Raw genomic sequence first — 16,208 nt, 5'->3', positions numbered from 1 at the left:
GAGTCTGTACTAGTTTTGTATGCTTGTAAATTTATTCAATCCACTATTTATAATTTTTTTAAAGCATATTAGTTAATACTCTCCCTTCATACTGATCTGGGCACTCCAGATCAGTGCTCCTCCTCCAATTATAAGCCCCATCTATTTGTTAATTGCTGTTTGTGGGGCCTTGCATGCGTAAATTGGCTGACGCGTTTCCTACATTACAACAGTGACTACACTTCAAATTACACCTCCAATTATAAGCCCCATCTATTTGTTAAAAATGGTTTACAACAGAGGTATAGGCAAGATATTTTTCTCCAAATATGTAAATAAAACACTAGTCTACTCTGCTTAATTCGCATTGTGATAATTCAATGTTTTAAAGAACATTTTTTATGTTAATTCAAATTGTTAAATTATTTAACATTTCCAACGCAAAAACTGATTGAATTACACTTTTCTCCCCCCTCGATTTTCTCCCCTCCTTTACCAAAGGTGCTAACACTTGCTGTGGTTACATGGAAGCCAGTGGTGCGCTCTGGTATTTTTGAAGGAAAAAGAACGTCTTGCATTTATATAGCGCCTTTCACGGCCACTATACAGCCAATGGAGTATTTTGTAAAGTAGGAAACGCGTCAGCCAATTTACATATGCAAGGCCCCACAAACCAATTTCCGAGTAGCTGTTCTACAGGCTCAACAGGCCAAATGGCCGCCTTCCATGCTGTAACCATTCTATGGGCCCAAGTTTCGATTGGATTTGCTCCCTTTTTTTTGGAGCAACTAGTTTTTTTTTGGAGTATCCTAGAAATTGCAATTCTACACATTTCGTTTGCTCCAGTTTCAGTGAGTTAGTTTAGTTTTGTTTTAGATCAGTTTTTTTTTCAAAAGGAGGCGTGTCCAGCCACTTACACCTGTTTTGCAAGTTTAGACCGTGAAAAGTTACTCCAAACTAACTTAGAACGGAGTAAGTGCCCAGTTTTGTACGCTCAGAAAAACCTTGTGTAGAGTTAAGAAATCAGCGCAGCTAGCCAGAGATTGGGGGAGGGGGGTGGGGAGGCAGGAGGGAAGAGAGGGCATTAAACACCATCATTTTTTAAAAATAAAGAACCACCATCAATAATAAATGATCAATCAATCAATAAATCAATAAATCAATAAATTTAAAGTTCCTACTTCACCGACTGTAGCACCTATCCATTCGGGAGCACCGGGAGCCCTCCAGCAGCACACGCAGCCCTGCCTGCCTGATTACATTTTCAAGTAGTCAGATGCGCGGGAAGGCAGCGGTCGACCTGTGTGGCAGGCCACTCGGCCCGGGCTAGGGACGGCGAACATTGCGTCATCCCTTCGGCCAGGGATAGGGTCGCCCAGAGACAGGACGCGCTGGGAGTACTAGGAGCTACCGCGCACGCGCGCAGACTCCACTGCGCATGCGCGCAGCTGCCGGCAGTCTTTTTGGCACAGGGCTGTAGCTCCGCCCCCCGCTGCGCCGCGCCGAGTGGAATGGAGGCCTGCAGACCGTCCAGAATACCGAGGTACTTTTTAGGGGCACTTTTAATTCTACAAACTCGGCGCATCTCTGAGGTGCGCCGTTCTAACCAACATTTGAAACTTGGGCCCTATGATTTTTTTTACAACTGTTCAAGAAGACTTATGTGTCGGCAGGTTATGTGCTGTGGATGGCATCACTGTTAAGCCTCTGATCCTGCCCTCATCCCAATGTCCACATATATGTGCTTTTCCAACAGAGATTGTTGTGAACAGGAGTGGGAACATTGGTTAATACTTGGGGCTTTTTAGAGGATTTTGGTGAGAGATGAAAGTTGTTTCACATGTCTTAAGGAAGTAAAAAATCCCCTCCATTGTTACAGAAGCCCCCCCCCCTCCAAAAAAAAAACTGAACACAAAATATTTTAGAACTGATTTTAAAAACTGAAGAATTAAATATTTAACAGATACCTAAAATATTGCATAACCCAATAAGAAGAATGCATTTGTAGTACATTCAGGAGTTTTGATGTCTAATTTATGACAATTCATAGTTATGTTAAATAGCCACTGTAATCATTTAATGTATCTGGTTAAAGTGTTGTGCTTATGGAGTCATTTTTTAATATTTTTAAATTTCAATTTCTAGCCGCTTGAAGTAGTCCGAAAGCTCCTTCGTGACAAGCACAACAAGAGAAATCCAGGGCTGATTATCCCACATTTCCCACCGTGGGTATATGAGAGGCCAGCTCTTCTGGGGGACTTTATAAACAGCTCCAGTCCAATCACTGAGACAATAGTATCTATAGGTATGTAGGGTATACATCATTGCATTTTTATTTTATTATTAGTCTCATTCAACACTGAATTGAGTATTTGAAACTAGAAGTGCGATTTTCTCACATATTGTCTGTATTTTTGGATTCTTCATTACTAAACTTATTTAACTTACTGCCATCAATACACTGTAGGAAAAATCCTACCTGCCCTTGTGTAATGTTGCGCTGCAACACTTTTAGGTGATGAAGTAAGAATAGACTCTCATTCCACCAACCATCAATACTTCACCATATATAGCTCTAAATGTTCTCTTCAAACATCGCTCAGATTTTGAAGCACTCTATCCAAGCAGAGCTCTAATATGTTGAACAAATTTCACATTTATTCTGTCTAGTTGAAATCTCTGATTAAGCATAACGTATTCCTAAATAGTCTTTTTGCAATATTTTGCTGACTAAATAAGGTAAATCTATTGCTAAATGTCACTGATGTATGCTAGTCTAGAAATCCCTTCCTCTTTTATACAAAATGTTTCAAATGTTTTTTGTTTTTGAGATTGAAATCTTTTGTGAATGGTTTTGCTATGACGTAATCTTGCAGATTAACTGTTTTTAAGATGCATCTTGTAGAAAATTATGGTACAGAATCTTTCAGAACAAGCTAGTTGTGACTAATCACAACTCAGCTTCATTACATCTGTTTCACTATCAAACCGCTCCTCTCCATCAGGAACTGTTGCACTTCCCGCACAAGAGCAAATGATAGTTGAAGACTTGCTGTACGTTTTGATTGGAGTAGATGGGAAATACATCACAGCCCAACCATTGATGGGAAGACAGAGTCGATCCTTTGCGGTTGACCCCACATTGGACATGTCTGTGAAAGAACTTGTAAATAGGATCCTTCCAATAGCAGCAAGCTATTCCTCTGTCACCAGGTAAGCAACCTCAAATGTATTGAAAACGTGTGGCCCAATTCTGGCCATGACTTGCATCAATTTTTTGGGAGTAAGTTTTTTCTGGCGCAAGTTTAAAAAAAAAGCCATTTTCCCCCCAACATTTCCTCGAGTTAGGTACCTTTTTTTTTAGGTTAGTTTTTTTTTCCAAAAGGGGGCATTCCCAGACACTTACGTGAGTTTTGGCCATTTATGCCACTTTGGCCAGCAAAAACTTACTCCAAATCGACTTAGGTCAGCGTATGTGGCCAGCTCTGAAAAACCTTGCGGGCAGTGAAGAAAAAGCAGCGCACTTTCGGCAGACATTCGGGCAGGGATAGGGGAGGGAAGGGAACTGGAGAGGACCTCAACAACCAAGCACCAAACATTGCAAGGAAAAGCTCAAACAATTAAAATACTAATAAAAATGAAGTAAATCCAACCGGAGAAATGTGAGCTGCTGGCCGCGACGTCACCCGGGGGGGGGTAGCTAGCCAGAGAGAGAGAGAGAGAGAGATGCTGGTATACAAAACACTTTTTCTCTTTCTCCTCCCCCTCCCCCCCCCCTCCCCCCAAAACTCTCCTTCTCTCCCGCCCCCCTACCCCCCAATCAAAAGTCTCAAGCATAGCCACTAAATAAAAAAATAAAAGCGAAGTCCTACCTGCCCAGGAACTCAGCAGGCCGGCCAGCTGGTGCGGGAGACCACTCGGCTGGATATAGGGTGCGGCGAGACCGGGCCTCCATTTGGCCTGGGATAGGGGCTGCGAGCATTGGGCCCTGCTCACAGCCCACAGGAAACGCTGGGAGGGCAGGAGCATGCGCGCAGGTGCCGGCAGTGCTTTCTGCGCTGGCCTGTTGCTCCCCACCCGCTGCCCCCCCCCCCCTCCCCCCCAGTCTCCATGCCACGACTCCGAAGAGCGGCCAGGATGGGACCCCTTTTTTTTTCTGGCGCCCTTTCCAGTGCGCAAAGTTGGCGCGCTTCAGGTCAGTACGCTGAAAAAACGGCTTGAGAAATGTTGGGCCCCTAATATTTACATGGCTTCTTCCTGCACCAGAAATGTTTGAGATTTTAGTGAATGTTCCAGACGGTCATGCCCTACAGACTGACTTAAGGGACTGTGGTGGAAATAAGTGTGTATGAATATTAGGGATGGGCAATAAATGCTGGTCTTGCCAGCGATGCCCACATCCCATGAACGAATATTGTTTTGAGCTTTAATAATTCTGCTTTGTGTCTCTGCTCAGGTTCATTGAAGACAAGTCCTCCTTTGAACATGGCCAAGTAAACCATGCTTTGGCCGCAGCAATGCGGACACTCGTGAAGGAGTACATGATCCTCGTGACGCAACTGGAACACTTACAGCGACAAGGGCTGCTGTCATTACAGAAACTTTGGTTTTATGTTCAACCAACCATTCGAACAATGGAGATTTTGGCTTCAATAGGTATTGTTTTGTGTTACACCTGTGTGTGTATTTTTTTTTAAATAGCTGGCTTAATCCGTCTTTCGGATGAGACGTTAAACCGAGGCCCCGTCTGCTCTCAAGTGGACGTAAAACAATCCCATGGCACTATTTTGAAAAAGAGCAGGGGAGCTATCCCCAGTGTCCTGGCCAATATTTATCCCTCAATCAACATAACAAAAACAGATTATCTGGTCATTATCACATTGCTGTTTGTGGGAGCTTGCTGTGCGCAAATTGGCTGCCGCTTTCCTACACTACAACAGTGACTACACTCCAAAAGAACTTCATTGGCTGTAAAGCGCTTTGAGATGTCCAGTGGTCGTGAAAGTTGCTATATAAATCCAAGTCTTGTAATTTCCATGTAAAGATGAGGTTCCAAAATCTTGGAAGTAAGTACAAAGTTCACTCATGTAGAATGGCCTATTTTTGAAAAAAATAAATCACCGACAAAGCAGGAACTATAAATCGAAAATTACTCATACACATTAAAATATTTATAATTGGAAGGAATCTTTGAGTAATGTTTACTGTGAACAAGCCTTGGTTGTAGCATGGAAACTTTTAATAGCTGATCACTACAATATACATAGCCAACAAGATTTTTTATTTTCCTGCAACAAACAGCAATAAATAATTTTTGCAAAATAAATGATAGCCAAACAAATATAATTAGTAACTGATTCAACAGGACATTATTCCTCTTTGTTTTGTGTCAGCTACTTCTGTGGAGAAAGGAGAATGCATGGGAGGATCAACGCTAAGTGTGCTCCACGATCGGACGTTTAACTACACAGGTGACAGTCAGGCACAAGAGCTGTGTCTCTACCTGACTAAAGCAGCAAGTGTTCCTTACTTTGACATTTTAGAGAAGTGGATCTACAGGGGAATCATACTAGATCCTTACAGGTATAAGGTTGCCCACTGGAAAAGCGTCACTCCCGGTCCTGTTATTTTAACATAGTATTTAATCTGTTTGGTACTGAGGCTCTCGTGCTTCTTCCCTATCCTTTCCCACTGGCACCATTCTCTCCCTCTTCCTCCTCCCCCACCCTCTCTTGGGCTCTGCTGTTTGTGGAGTTGTTCTTCCCCAACTTCATCACTTCTGGATGTTGTTACTCCAGGAGATTAAATGTTGCTGTATGGTATGACCTGGAATTCTGGATCTTATGATCTGGCAGTGTTGCACTTAATTTTTATTTCCACCTCCGTAACACTGCCCGCCTCCGCTCATATGCTGCTGAAACCCGCATCCCTGCCTTTGTTGCATCTAGACTTGACTACCCCAACGCACTCCTGGCTCGCCTCCCACATTGTACCCTTCATAAACTTGAGGTCATCCAAAACTCGGCAGCCCGTGTCCTAACTCGCACCAAGTCCCAATCACTCATCACCCCTGTGCTTTCTGACCTACATTGGCTCCTGGTTAAGCAACGCCTCGATTTCAAACTTCGCATCCTTGTTTACAAATCCCTCCATGGCCTCGCCCCTCCCTATCTTTGTAATCTCTTTCAGCCTCACAATCCCACGAGATGTCCGTACTCTAATTCTGCCCTCTTGAGCATCCCCGATTATAACTGCTCCACCATTGGTGGTTGTGCCTTCAGCTGCCTGGGCCCTAATCTCTGGAATTCCATCCCTAAACCTTTCCACCTCTCTTTCCTCCTTTAAGATGCTCCTTAAAACCTACCTCTTTGGTCATCTGCCCTAATTTGTTCTTTTGTGGCTCAGTGTCAAATTTATTTATTTTGACTTGAAGTGCCTTGGGATGTTTTACTACGTTAAAGGCTCTATATAAATACAAGTTGTTGTTTTACAGAGGTAACCGGCTTGTATATTGCAGGTGATCTCTGTCATTAGTGGGGCAGATAATGCTGTGTAAATAAAATGTATCCATCTGCTTTGCTTGGGATATAATTACTTTGACGCGAAGTATTTTGCATCATAAGAATAAACTTTTTTTGTGTTGTACAGTGAATTCATGGTGGAGGAACATGAACTCCAAAAGGAGAAAATTCAGGAGGATTACAATGACAAGTACTGGGATCAGAGATACACTATCATCCAGCACAGAATCCCTTCGTTTCTGCAGAAGTTGGCTGATAAGATACTTAGTACAGGTAATACAACACTTTCTGGACTCTTTCCATTATCTATTTGTCCCTTCATATCATGTGGTCACCCTATAATCTGTTTAAATTGCAATTAAATATATATCTTTCTCTAACGTTGAAGTGAATTGATTTATTTTTATTAAAATATTAAATTAAACCAGCTTTCTTGGTATCTCTATTGAGGAATATCACTGTTCTAAAAATACACTATAGCTATACCCATTTAACTGTCATCAGGTAAGTATGTTGTGCATTCTCCACATTCAGGCTCTGAATATCTTGTTAAATTGCTGCAGTCAGGCTATGTTTGCCTGTGGACACTTTAAATCAACTGAGTACCCTTTATGTACGACCACAATACTTTACACAGCCTACATGGATGAGTTCTATTGCGACAGAATTTTCTGAAAGGAATGAGAAAAAATAAATACACTGTTAATAGGGAACTCAAAATTCCAGGTTTCTGTATAAAGATCTAGCTACAGAGGAAGATTTCCTGGGTGGGGTTTGCACAACATAAGTTTAGTTTTACTCTTTATCATTGCTTTTGTCCCTAATTCTTAGCAGGAAAGAACCAGCATGACGACCAGGAAGACTAAATAGTTGCATGTTTTGACTGAGAAAATTAACCTTTTTGAAAAGGAAACCTTAGAAACAGATATTATCCTTGGGCTCAGTTCCATTTAATAAACTTTTTGAATAAACAAGCAGGGAAGACTTGCTTTATGTCCTTGTTGCAGAAAGCTGAACGAATCTCCAAGGAAATGAAATGTTAGAATGTCCTTCTCTGGTGTAAATACATGTTCTTTATGAATTTCTACTATAATTAGGAAAATAATCCCATCCTTCACTTGTCCAAACAAGATCCACTGATGTAACCTGTATTGTTTATAGCTCCTTTTATTAATTCATCACGTATAACTTGTAAATAGCGGGAAGGAGTTTCTGCTCAATTGCGCTGTTTTTTTTGACCAAACCAGTGCAAAAGATGGTGAAATTTTAAAGAAAGACTTGCATTTATATAGCGTCTTTCACAACCACCAGATGTCTCAAAGCATTTTACAGCCAATGAAGTACTTTTGGAGTGTAGTCACTTGTTGTGATGTGCGATCCGGGTGCAAATTGTACTAGTTTTGGGAAGTTAAGCGCAAATTAGCTCAGCCCAAGTTGAGTTTCTGCAATTTTTTTTTTTTAAACTAGTTTAAGAAACATTGCGCTAGAAGCTCACAAAACTAGCCACGCCCCAGATCAAATTAATCACCATTGGTGGTTTCTGTTAATTGCGCTCGTTTGCAGTCTTTGAGGGAGGCTCTAAAAATTAAGCTATTTTTAATATAAAAGGACAAGGACCACATTTTAAAATCTTTTGAATATAATTTTATTTTTAATTTACTAAAACTGACTAATGTACACCAATATAACTAGCAAATGGTTCTGTGTTTGTTTTTTTAAGTCACTTCTGTTATTTAAAATCGGGTTACTCACTGGTGGCGCACATCTGTGTGCACACACACGCTGAACTCCAGGACGTAGTCGACATATTTACTGAGGCGTATCAAAGCATAGGCCTTACGCTAAACATCAGTAAGACAAAGGTCCTCCACCAGCCTGTCCTCGCCGCACAGCACTGCCCCCCAGTCATCAAGATCCACAGCATATCCCTGGACAACGTGGACCACTTCCCATACCTTGGGAGCCTCCTATCAACAAGAGCAGGCATTGACGACGAGATCCTTTGGCCGCCTGAGGAAAAGAGTGTTTGAAGACCAGGCCCTCAAAACTGCCACCAAACTCATGGTCTACAGGGCTGGAGTAATACCCGCCCTCCTGTATGGCTCAGAATCATGGACCATGTACAGTAGACACCTCAAGTCGATGGAGAAATACCACCAACGTCTCCGCAAGATCCTACAAATCCCCTGGGAGGACAGATGCACCCTCGTTAGCGTCCTCGACCAGGCCAACATCCCCAGCATTGAAGCACTGACCATACTTGATCAGCTCTGCTGGGCAGGCCAATAGTTCGCATCCCAAAGCAAGCGCTCTAGTCGGAACTCCTTCACGGCAAACGAGCCAAACATGGGCAGAGGAAACGTTACAAGGCCACCCTCAAAGCCCCCCCTGATAGTGAAACATCCCCACTGACACCTGGGAGTCCCTGGCCAAAGACCGCCCTAAGTGGAAGAAGTGCATCCGGGAAAGCACTGAGTCTCATCGCCGAGAGCATGCAGAAATCAAGCGCAGGCAGCGGAAAGAGCGTGCAGCAAACCAGTCCCACCCACCCCTTCCCTCAACGCCTATCTGTTCCACCTGTGACCGAGACTGTGGACTGTACAGCCACCTAAGAACTCAGTAAAGAGCGGAAGCAAGTCTTCCTCGATTCCGAGGGACTGCCTATGATGATGATGACGACTAGACACTGATTTAAAAATGCTTATTTTTTTTGTGATAAACCCATTTTCAGCTACATTAATCAAACTGCACCAATTGACCTCTTAAATATTTTTTAAAGCTAACTTAATTTAAAAAAAAAAAATTACTTTCTGAAACGCTGCCCGATTGCGCTGATTCATGGCAGCTTTTACGTTTGGAGATATGCAAATGAGCGAGCGCAAACTTGAGGGAAAGAGACACTTCCCAAAACTAGTGCAATTTGTGCTCGGCTCGCCAATTGCGCCCTTGGCGGAAACTCTGATTAAACATTTTTTTTTCCAAAGATGCTGTTAATTGAGGACGTTTTTAAGTACTAGTATAGCCCAGGGTAAACATTGCACATGTCCTTAAACTACTCTTGCCATCGTTGTGGGGTTTCAGGTCCGATATGACAAGAAAATTGTCTGTTCGCTATTAAAGAACACGTTTGCAATTCAGTTATAAACCGTGAACAGAGAGAGTCTTTCCCCAGCAAAAGTTACTGAAATTCAGGTATTTTCCCCAAGGCACTAAGAGATTCTCTGTTTAACACCAGGAGTACATGCTGGTGCACCCCAGCCTGTAACTTTCATTAAAGTGAGCAGAGAGAAAATCACCGAAGAGGGCTGTGCAATTTCCTGATGTACAGCAGCAGCTCTGAAGTGGAAAATCTCCAACTGTTTGTCCCCCTCTTTTCCATTTTAAATAAAGCACAAACCAAGAACTCCATTCATTTTTTCCTCCTTTGTTTTCATTTTGCCTGATCATATTTTAATCAGTTATTTTCTCTCAAATGCACTCAAAAATTAATTCCTCCTCCATCCTGGACTGGATGGCTCGGGGACAAAACAATGGTCTAACAGATAGAAGTGAAAGTGACTTATTTTGGCCCGTCAGTCTGAAGGTAAAGAACTTTGCTTTTTTTTTGTAGGAAAATATTTGAATGTTGTTCGAGAATGTGGTCGTGATGTGTCCTGTCCTGATTCCAAGGAAGTGATCTATACTCTGAAGGAACGAGCATATGTGGAACAAATTGAAAAATCTTACAACTATGCCAGCAAGATTCTATTAGATTTCCTAATGAAGGAAAAAGAACTCCTGGCACGACTCAGGTACAAGGCCTCAAATGGTTTATTGAAAAAGGAAATATTTTCTTATGTTTATTGCCTACAGTATTTGAGTTGTCATAAAATGGCTCTTAATTTCCCAGTTTGGTTTAACAGCACTACTTTGTACTATGTATGTGCAATCTAGTAGATTACACAGCCAATACTCCTATGGAGGGGGGAGCTCTGAAATACTAAGCCATTTAGTGTTTTATGTAAATTAATTGTGCATTTCATAGTTCCGTGATGAGGATCTATGTGTGTCATTAGTATCTGTCCATGTAACCTATTAAGAAATCAGAAGGGATGTTTATTCAGAAACTAGCAGAGACCTGCAAAACATTTGCGGTCACATTAGTTTCTTTATTACAGCAGTACTTGTTTAGACTGTTATCATCATCTTCGTCTATAGAATCAATGCTAATGTCCTCCCACTCTCTCTCTCTCTCCCCCCTTCCTCCCCCTCTCCCCCCTTCCTCCCCCTCTCTCTCTCTATCTCTCTCTCTCTCTCTCTCTCCTCCTCCCCTCTCTCTCTCTCCTCCTCTCAACCACCCCCCCCCCCCCCCAGCGCACGCTCTCTCTCCCCCGCCCCTCTCCCCCTCTCTCTCCCGCCTCTCTTCCCCTTTCTCTCTCTCTCTCTCTCTCTCTCTCCCTCCTCTTCCCCTCTCTCTCTCTCTCTCTCTCACCTGCCCCCCCCTCTCTCTCTCTCTCTCTCTCTCTCTCTCTCCCCTGCCCCCCTCTCTCTCCCCCGCCCCCCCTCTCTCTCTCTCCCCCGCCCCCTCCCTCTCTCTCTCTCTCTCTCTCTCTCCCGACCCCCCCCCTCTCTCTCTCTCTCTCTCTCTCCCGACCCCCCCCCTCTCTCTCTCTCTCTCTCCCGACCCCCCCTCTCTCTCTCTCTCCCGCCCCCCCCTCTCTCTCTCTCTCCCGCCCCCCCCTCTCTCTCTCTCTCTCTCCCGCCCCCCCTCTCTCTCTCTCTCTCCCGCCCCCCCCCTCTCTCTCTCTCTCTCTCCCGCCCCCCCTCTCTCTCTCTCTCTCTCTCTCTCTCTCCCGCCCCCTCTCTTTCTCTCTCTCTCTCTCCCGCCCCCCCCCCCTCTCTCTCCCTCTCTCCCGCCCCCCCTCTCTCTCTCTCTCTCTCCCTCCCTCACCACCTTTAAATGCCTCTATGCCCCCCACCACCCCATTAAAGAAACATTTCACTCGACTATTTCGTTCACAAAACAGGTTGTGATTATTAGAGGTCAAGGTGCAGGGTTGAAGCTTTCTGCTCTGTGGTTTAATATATAAGGCCAAAAAAATACATTTACAAAATATGGGTTCAACTGTTGCACATAATTAAAACTCACTGTCACGTCTTTTATTCCATATAATGGTTCATCGAATTTGGAGTGTCTTTTTAAAATCCGTATTTTTGTTTTTAAATAAAGTTACAATTGGCACTCCACCCAAACAATATAACTTTGGAATGCATTCTATTTTAGGCCGAGACAGCCTGGTGAATGTCATTCTTCATTTGATGAGGTGACTTTGTCAGGGAGGTGGAAAAACTATTTGCCAAATCCCTGTGGTTTGTATCCAATATGCAGAGATGGTTCTTGGTAGCCTGACCCATATGTCTGGGCTTCTTTATTAGCATGGTACGGATTTGTGTTAAAAATGCATTAAATACCAATAAACATTCCCCTTGAAACGTTAACAGTGAATATGAAGTCTTTACAGTAAGAATTTCACCAAATTTCTGATGTTTATGGTATAAGTCTTAGTAGAATCTCTCTATCACTGACTAATTTGTGCAACATTCTTTTATCCACTATAGTTGGCAGTCTCTTTTATGACCTCCCCAATATAGCAATCTTTAATTGCATATACCAAATGAAAGTTAAAGTATTATTTTTTTTATATAATGATATAAAGAATAACATTGGTGTGTTCTTTAAGCTTTAACATTGGAAAACTTCTTCCCTTCTGAAAAACGCCCGTCATTCTACTCGGCCGAGTACCATGAGCAGAAGCAGTTTAAACGTTTGTCCATGAGCCTGTTACTTTAACAAAATATCGTGATTGATGAAGGGCATCATGTTGGCAGGTACTAACTGTCCAATTAAAACAACAGTAGCGCCCACTAAAAAGATTAATGTGGTTTGAGAATTTTAAACTTGTCCAAAAGAAACCAGTTTCCAGACTAATGGAGACTGCTACAAGTGGAGCAGGTTATGGTAGGATTTTCTTCGAGCCCCACAGAGGGAAGACGACACTCTTACCTAATATATAAAATACAATTAAGAATTATGTTTTAAAAGGAGATAAGGCAAGATTAGTTTACTGTCAGTTAATAAGTACATACTGTTAAAATGTATTTAAAAGCACAACGAGTTATAAACTTGTTTCTGTGGTATTAGTCTGGATTTGAGAGAAGAAAATTGATTGTGTGTCTTATTGGCTGAGGCAGGGACTTAGTTAACTGAATTTAGCAGTGCAATGATTGATGTTCTTACCCATTCTGTCTCCATTCTAATGATGTCTAATCTGTTTGGAAGCCCTTTTGATTGTGACCTATTGTCTGGTAGGGGATGAGGGATATTGCTTAAGAAGTTTTGATGCAAATTAATTCCAATGCAGATTGTCAAAAGCTGTATTTCATTACGTGTTCTGTGCAAACATAATAAGACGGGGTAAATTGCTTCCAAATGTATTTTAAGTCGTCTTTAGTCAGACTTTATGCTTGTTAATTATCATTATGCTGTACTGTGCCATAAAAACAGCATGCATTCATCAATATGATTCTTCAGTAAAATGCTTGCTGTGTCAATTATTATTTCTCCAGGTCAATAAAACACTACTTCCTGATGGACCAAGGAGATTTCTTTGTCCACTTCATGGACCTTACAGATGAGGAGCTAAAAAAGTCAGTGGATGACATCATTACCACCAGACTGGAAGCCCTGCTGGAGCTCGCGTTGAGAATGAGCACTGCCAACACTGACCCATTTAAAGATGATTTGAAGGTGTGTTGGAACATAATTGATGGAACCTTGGGTTTAAGAATAACTCCTGTAAATGTAATAGTGATGGAAAAAAAGTTCAATTGAATAAAGCTGCATTAATAATGTGCCTGAAATGTGTGGTAGACAGAAGTATGAGGAGAATCTTCATAACAATTGTGAACAGTGCAGCATAATTTCAGTATTAAAAATAAACTCTAGGTATTATTCAGTGGGCACGCATTCAGGTAATATCGAGCCTATTGTGTGTAACTGTGTAAATTCTATATTGGAATAGGGGATAGTAGGGCTCAACTGCTTTAACAGCTCTAAGGTCCATATACCAGAATTAAAAATTCAATGCTTGTGAGTGATGTATGCCAAACACCTTGCATACCCAGTAATTAACCCAGTTAACCCTTGCCCTGAGGCACACCGAAAAATCAAAGTGATAGAACTCCCGCATCTGTTTTCTAGTGGTATTGACTGAGGCCTGTCAGTTGTCCAGCCTCTCATCCAGGCAATGGTGCATGATTGGGAAAGCAAGAAGGACAAATAATCAGACACCAGGCTTAGTTATATTGCTAATTGAAATCTATAAAATAGGCTTTGCTCCACTCCTTAATTTTGGCTTTGTCAGTCCACAACAAGAAACTAAGACTGCAGGTTATCCTCTCACTCTTGGAGTAAGAAAGAATGATTAATCTATGTCACTGACTCAAGTCCTGTGTCAAGATTAGAAATTCAAATTCCACACCCAAGCACACATTAAGATTATGGATTAGTAGCTGATACAGTGCCCACAATTGATGTAAGGATTACATGGAATTCACCTTTTGCATAGGGCTTAGTATTAGTTGCCATATTTAGGGCAGAAAGCAAAGGGTTGCGATAAAAGGAAGATTTTCTGACTGGCTGGAAATATTGGAAGCTGTGTTCCACAACGGTATTGGGACCACTTATTTATTATGGAAACAGTTTGGGCCTAGAAATCAAGGGAACAATTAACATTTGCTGATACCAAATAGGGGTATGGTAAATTGTCATCATCTGTCGTATGGTAGCAGTAAAGCAAAAGAAACGTCAATATCTAAGTCAGATATCCAGGCCAAAGCTTCCGGTGTAACAGCGTAGATATCTTGTAGGCTGCCTGTGAATTTCCTCTGAGGGCAATGCTCGATGATGTGCTCCAGGGTCTGATTAGGAGCTCCACAGTTGCATGATGGGGATACTTTAATCTTCCATCTATGGAGAAGGTGGTAGCATCTACCATGACCAGTTCTAAGGCGATTGATAGTTATCCACTGTTTGCAAGGAAGGTTCGATCCTTCAGGTGGTATTGTGGGGTCCTCTTTAAGGAATCCATTCCGTGTGTTACAATTCTTCCAAACGTTTCGCCATCAGTCATCAAGGCTTCGGCGACAGTCCAAAATGGCCTTTTAGATTTGAGACGGGTTGGTGGTAGATTGTTCAAGTCAGCCTGGATCGGCATGTCTTTGCTGGTGTAGCGGTTGTATTCGCTGGAGACTGCATATTTGCGACATAGATTTGGTGGTGCGATGTTTGCAAGCACAGGCAGACATGGTGTTGGTGTCGATAAAAGGGTATCAGTGATACCTCTCATAGTAGAATTCGGCTGGACTTCAACGGATATGACTTGCGGACTTGATAGCCGTGCCACAGATCAGTACTCCGCTGTAGAGTACACCAGAGAGAATTGTGATGAGGATTGTGTAAAACTGCAGGAAGACATGGTCTGACAAGATGGGCAGATATGTGGCAGATGCAGTTCAATGTAAAAAGAAATGCCAAGGAATACATTTCTGAAGTAAGAATAGAGAAAGGAAATGTACCTGAAATGGTAAGTTTTTTTTAAGTAGAAGAGCAGAGGAACTTTGATGTGTAGGTATACAGGACTTTAAAGATGAAACACAAATAAATAAAGCCACAAAAAGGGCAGAAAAATTTTACATCTAGATGCACAGATAATGTTAATCTTGTACAAGACGTTAAGCCATAGTTGGAGTGTTGTGTACAGTTTTGGCACCCCATTGTAGGCAGGACATTGAAAAGGAGCAGCATAAATTAGGATCTTACAGTAATGTTCCATTTAAGCTGTGCAGCAGCGTAGCTGTCTCAAGGTACCGCACAGCCGGTGAGCCGGCTTCCCAATGCAAAAAAAATGCACATGCACAGAAGTTAGAAGGGGCGTTGCGCCACCCCACCCCCCCAAAATAAAATTAGGGGAACATTGGTTACCAGGGTTGAGAAGTTACAGATCTGAAGAGAAACTTGAGAAGCTGGGATATTTTTCACGAGAGCTGAGAAGGTAAAGGGGTGACCCAATAGAGTTTTTTGATATTACGAAGGGTTATGATGAGGTAAATAGTAATGGATTGTTTCTACAGGTTGGGGAAATTATAACAAGGGCATAAAGATCATTGCAAAAAGAATTAAAAGGGTAGGGTTAGAAAAAAAATAATTGACAGTGATTGATTATTTTAAAAAACTTAGATAGTTGCTTGAAAAAAAAAGGTATCCTGAAGCAAGGGATAAGCCTAGGTGGCTCATGGTGAAAAACAGCACAGACTTAATGGGTTGAATGACCTGTGTCTGTGATTCGCCACTGTAACTGAATTAACTGGGGAGGGAGGGAATAAATGAATCACCAAACACTTCCAAACTCCAAATTTTCTACAAATTTCTCGCCTTTTATGGGCTTTCTGGTGCCTAAAAACTGTCTGTGTTGTAATCAAAGGAGGAATTTGAATGTGTCTGTTGTTTTTTTTTTATACAGTATATAGGTTCTGGCTAGATATTTGAGATCTACTGAATTTGTGTACCTTTCCAAAGAATGTAATCATTCAGTAGTCTTAAATCTATTCAACCTGTTTCCACATTCTAAAACGATATTACTAAACAGTTCCATTAACCAAAATCCTAAA

At 42.0% G+C, this 16,208-nt stretch overlaps 1 protein-coding gene across 3 annotated transcripts in view; it reads left to right on the top strand.

Annotated features, from left to right (window-relative positions):
- The window catches only part of tubgcp2 (tubulin gamma complex component 2), a 43,129-nt gene that overhangs the window by 7,020 nt on the left and 19,901 nt on the right, over positions 1-16,208 (top strand). For all 3 annotated transcript variants that reach the window (XR_011588355.1, XM_070865736.1, XM_070865735.1), the window contains exons 5-11: positions 2,125-2,284; positions 2,985-3,192; positions 4,436-4,635; positions 5,373-5,562; positions 6,628-6,773; positions 10,111-10,291; positions 13,107-13,287. Coding sequence is in view for 2 of the 3 variants with exons in the window: in XM_070865736.1 (XP_070721837.1) it covers positions 2,125-2,284; positions 2,985-3,192; positions 4,436-4,635; positions 5,373-5,562; positions 6,628-6,773; positions 10,111-10,291; positions 13,107-13,287 (1,266 nt within the window). In the remaining variant the exon portion in view is untranslated. The remainder of the gene's footprint in view (positions 1-2,124; positions 2,285-2,984; positions 3,193-4,435; positions 4,636-5,372; positions 5,563-6,627; positions 6,774-10,110; positions 10,292-13,106; positions 13,288-16,208) is intronic.

Source organism: Pristiophorus japonicus, chromosome 22, assembly GCF_044704955.1.
Source record: "Pristiophorus japonicus isolate sPriJap1 chromosome 22, sPriJap1.hap1, whole genome shotgun sequence".
Lineage (NCBI taxonomy): Eukaryota > Metazoa > Chordata > Chondrichthyes > Pristiophoridae > Pristiophorus > Pristiophorus japonicus.
The sequence above is the reverse complement of the archived record's forward strand: the minus strand, read 5'-3'. Positions and strand labels throughout refer to the sequence as shown.